We start from the raw sequence: 4,159 nt of genomic DNA, 5'->3' as shown, positions 1-4,159 counted from the left end.
GGAATGGAACAACATTAATGCCCAAGGAGATGGATGGGATCCATGGTCCCAGTCCTCATGATAGAATGTCCTGTAGCCACTGTCACATTGTCCTTCGGGGCACAGGATCCGGGAAGCCCCTCCTGAGACTCCCTCCTGCCACCCTGTTCCTGGGAACATTGAGAATTGTTTGAGGAGGAGGTGGAGAGGATCCAGGATGACACCGGGTCCAAGGAGAAGGAAGGTCAGCACTGGGAGGACAGATGGACGTGCCCTGAGCCAACATCCAGGACCCAGGCTGTGATGCCCTCGGACCTCACCCCAAATAATGGCTCCTGAGGTACAGATCCAGCTTCTGTGGTTTCACTCCCCCCCTCCCTACGTCATTTATTCACTCATTCATTCCCCCCTCTCTCTCCTTCCCCTCCACTCCTCCCTTCCCTCCCCCAATCCCTCCCTCCCTGCCTCTCTGCCTCCCTCCCATCCTCCCTGCCTCCCTCCCTCCCCTCTACCCCTCCATCCTCCCTTTCCTCCTGCCTCTCTCCCCTCCCTCTCCCCATCCTGCCTCCCTCCCATCCTCCCTTCCCTTCTCCCTCTCTCCCCTCCTTCTCTCCCATCGTCCCTCCCTCTCTTTCCCTCACTCCCATCCTCCCTCATTCAGCTCAGGATCTGGGGTCCCTGCTGGGTACTGAGCACTGGGGCTTCATCAGTGAGCACCCCCCACCCCACATGGTCACTTCCACTGTGGGAGGTGATGGGGGGCAGTCCTCACGGCTAGCTCTGGCGATGAGCACTAGGAATCTGCTCCTGGAAACAGGCCAGTCGCACAAAGAAAAGAATGGAGAGACCCGTGTTTAGCACCTCCTCTAGAAAAAACTCGTCCTGAAAAGTGATGAAAAGTAAGTATGTCCTAGACTTCATGCCATGTGAGTTCTAATGGCAGGTACGCACTGATTCCTAGAACCAAGAAAGAGTAAATCATGCAGTGTCAACTGGGGAGTTGTGACACAATTTTTCTGACCAAATGACAGCATTTCAGCCAACATCTCCAGGGCCTCCGAGTTTCCCCAAGGGTCTCTGTGATCCTTTGATCCTTCCATCGACCTCCCTGGGAAGCTCTGTCCTGTCCTCTTCCTTGTCTCCTGCCTCTTCTGAGACGCTTCCGTGGCTTCCCCCTCCCCCACTTGCCAGGGCCGCCCTCACCAGGATTCCCCATGCCCCTTGGCTGGGCGCCCGCATCCCACACTGAGCCCCATGAGCCCAGTGCCTTCTGCAAGGCCTGTGCGCTCCCTCTGGGGTCACTTGGCATCTCCCCTTACAGCGACCTGCATCGTCCTGTGCTGAGTCTCCTCTGAGCAGTCTGTGAGGCCGGCCTGTGCCCGTGTCACTGGAACAGAAGCGAGGGTCCAGAACGTCCAGACAACCCGCTCCCAGTCCCAGCGTGTGGAGCCTGGGCCAAGGATGGTCCACGAGCAGAGGAGGACTCGGACCCAGGGAGCCTGAGGGAGGATGTGGCACATTGAGCCCATAGGACGAGAGTGAGCAATGTGGGGGCCTGGTGCTCAGACCTGCTGGGAGACCACATTGCACTCACTCTGTCCACAGGGCTGGAGGTTTTCAGGGTATCCACCCTCCCATGTTGCAGGCTGGCAGTGACTGGCAGGGGAGGAGGCACCTGGTGCAGGAGACAGCCCTCAGGCAGAGAGGAGGGGGCAGGCGCTCCCCCAGCAGCTGCAGGAACTCGGGGTAGCCACCCTCCCACCCTCCCAGGCTGCAGGCTGGCAGTGACTGGCAGGGGAGGAGGCACACCTCATGCAGGAGAGAGCCCTCAGGCAGAGAGGAGGGGGCAGGCTCTCCCCCAGCAGCTGGAGGAACTCGGGGTAGCCACCCTCCCAGACTGCAGGCTGGCAGTGGCTGGCAGGAGAGGAGGCGCACCTGGTGCAGGGCAGAGGCCTCAGGCAGAGAAGAGGGGGCAGGCGCTCTCCCAGCAGCAGGTGCACCTGGGCAGGCTGAGGGGGCATCAGTGGACAGCAGTGCCTGCATCTCGGGTCGCCACACAGACCCCCTCCTCAGCCTCAGCACAAGCTTGTCTGGATGACCTTTGTCCCCCAAACACAAAGTCTGACCCAGGACCCCCCTCAAGCCCTGACTCCCAATCCTTTCTACTCAGCTCAAGTGACAAGAAATGGCCAATAGTTTAGGTGGTGTTGGGTGCACAGGGACATTTGTTTTTCTGGCCCATGCTGTAACGTTGCTGGCATTTTAAAGATCTTAGGACTTTAATTCAAAAACGGCAGGATGCCGGGGACCCCAGACAGCTTTCTGGAACCCTGCCTCTGGTCCTTGCAGCCCTCCTATCCCACCAGCGCTCAGAATCCCACCCGCTGCTCAGAATCCCTCCAAGCCACAGACCCACAGTCTTGAGTCCTCAGATGGCCCAGGCGACGTGCCTTCAAAAAGTGATCCCGGTGGGGCTGCAGGACACACTGCGGATTCCAGCAAATCCCCCTCCCAGAAAGTGAGGGTAGCACTGGACAAACTGTCCAGAAACAGCCAGGTCAGGGTTCCAGGAAGACACCAGAGGCACAGGAGTCACTGAGGAGCATCTGAAGCCCAGGTAGGGACAGTGAGAACCTCTGGTGTTCTTGCCTAGGGACAGCTCCGGTCCCCCTAAACCCTCAGTGGAATGGCTTTACTGGGGCATTGGGGGGGAACCATGCCTGGAGGACCCGTGGCTCCACTGTCCGAGGTCGCCGACTTGGTCAGTGCACAGGTGGGGAAAACCGGCCACACCCCGAAGAATTTCTAGAAACAGTAGCCATCTCAGTGGTAGCTGACCTGGGAGGTCAACCTTTCAGCTGCCTGAGGTGAGATCGAGCCACAGACCAGCACACTAGCCAGAAATGGAAGAAGGAGAACCAGTTCTTCATTTCATAGTTTCTAAGTCACTGGTTTGTTCCTATGGTTAGTATACCTTGCATCCTGGGAAATCTCTGCCTGTCTAAGGTCTTGAAACTGTTCTCCTCATGTTCTCTGCTAGAGAGGTTCTTGCAAAATCTCTGGTTTATAGGTAAAAATCATCTGGAATTGACTTTGGTTGGCACACCCATGCTGGAAAAGGATGAAGCTTCCCCAAAATACTAAAAATAGAACTCCCGTATGATCCCACTATCAGGTAGACCTTTTCAGGAAATAAAGTCAGTTTCTCGAAGATCTGCATTCTCCCACCCAATCTCCCTGAGGAGGGGCGGCCACCCTTAGCGACCCTCCCCTTGAGGCAGGTGCCTCCCTGGACAAGGGGCTACCCCAGGGCTGGAAGGTCTCCACAGCAGCACATCCAATGTCCTGGATACTAGGAGACAGAGTACAGCACCAGGCCAGTGAGGGTCAGGACACACTGCCCCAAATATGGCACCTTGGCAAAATAAATACAGAAGCTAAAAGAACTTTTGCATAGAGCAAAGCAAGAAGGTCTCTCTGACCCGCAGCCATCGGCCCTTTTTCCCTTAAGCAGGTCAGAAGACTGCCATGTGGAACTTTCTCACCCCGGACCACAGAGATGACATGCTTATCACCAGAGTCAAGGAATTTAGGACCAAACTAACCCTTATCTTCCTAGTTACTTCTTTACCGTTTACGAGCCCTAGTCCAAACCCCTGCGTCTGTCGATTCTTCACACACTGACTGCTTCTTTGTCTAAAAGGTAGAAGAGCTGTCTGCTCCAGTCACCTCTGCTGGTCTTCATGGTCTTGTGAGGCTCCCACCAAAGCAATCAATATATTTTGCTTGATTTTCTCCTGTTCATCTGTCTTTGTCAATTTCCAGACTCAGCCAGGGACCTTAACAGGGTTGAGGACAACTTTTTCCTCTCTTGCAGCAATGTGGGGCAGGGGGTGGGGAGTCAGGAAAACCCATCCCATCTTCCTGGCTTTGGTTAAAACTGACCTCTGCTGGGAAGCAGCATAGGACTGTGCACGGCTGGGGGAGCCAGAGAGAGGCACGTGGAACATGTAGGAGCTACCTGACCCCCAGCCGGGGGACTTGGCCCCAGTGACAAGTCCAGGGTGTGATTATGAATATTATAATGGAAGCATCCTGAACATCAGACCTTCCCCACTCCAGGCTTCATGATTGCTGCTCGTTGTAGTTGCTACTGTTGGCTTAGTGACTTTTCTGAACT

The 4,159-nt window shown here is 55.8% G+C and overlaps 1 protein-coding gene across 1 annotated transcript in view; it reads right to left on the bottom strand.

Annotated features, from left to right (window-relative positions):
- Positions 1-1,277: 1,277 nt before the first annotated feature.
- The window catches only part of LOC118011058, a 3,553-nt gene continuing 671 nt past the window's right edge, over positions 1,278-4,159 (bottom strand). Inside the window, exons 2-4 of the mRNA XM_035005655.1 lie at positions 3,285-3,331; positions 1,574-1,635; positions 1,278-1,478 (exon numbers count right to left, since the gene is read on the bottom strand). Coding sequence (XP_034861546.1) covers positions 1,278-1,478; positions 1,574-1,635; positions 3,285-3,331 — 310 coding nt within the window. The remainder of the gene's footprint in view (positions 1,479-1,573; positions 1,636-3,284; positions 3,332-4,159) is intronic.

The sequence above is a fragment of the Mirounga leonina genome, unplaced genomic scaffold (genome assembly GCF_011800145.1).
Source record: "Mirounga leonina isolate KUSES-001 unplaced genomic scaffold, KU_Mleo_1.0 Mir_101167, whole genome shotgun sequence".
Classification (NCBI taxonomy): domain Eukaryota; kingdom Metazoa; phylum Chordata; class Mammalia; order Carnivora; family Phocidae; genus Mirounga; species Mirounga leonina.
The sequence above is the reverse complement of the archived record's forward strand: the minus strand, read 5'-3'. Positions and strand labels throughout refer to the sequence as shown.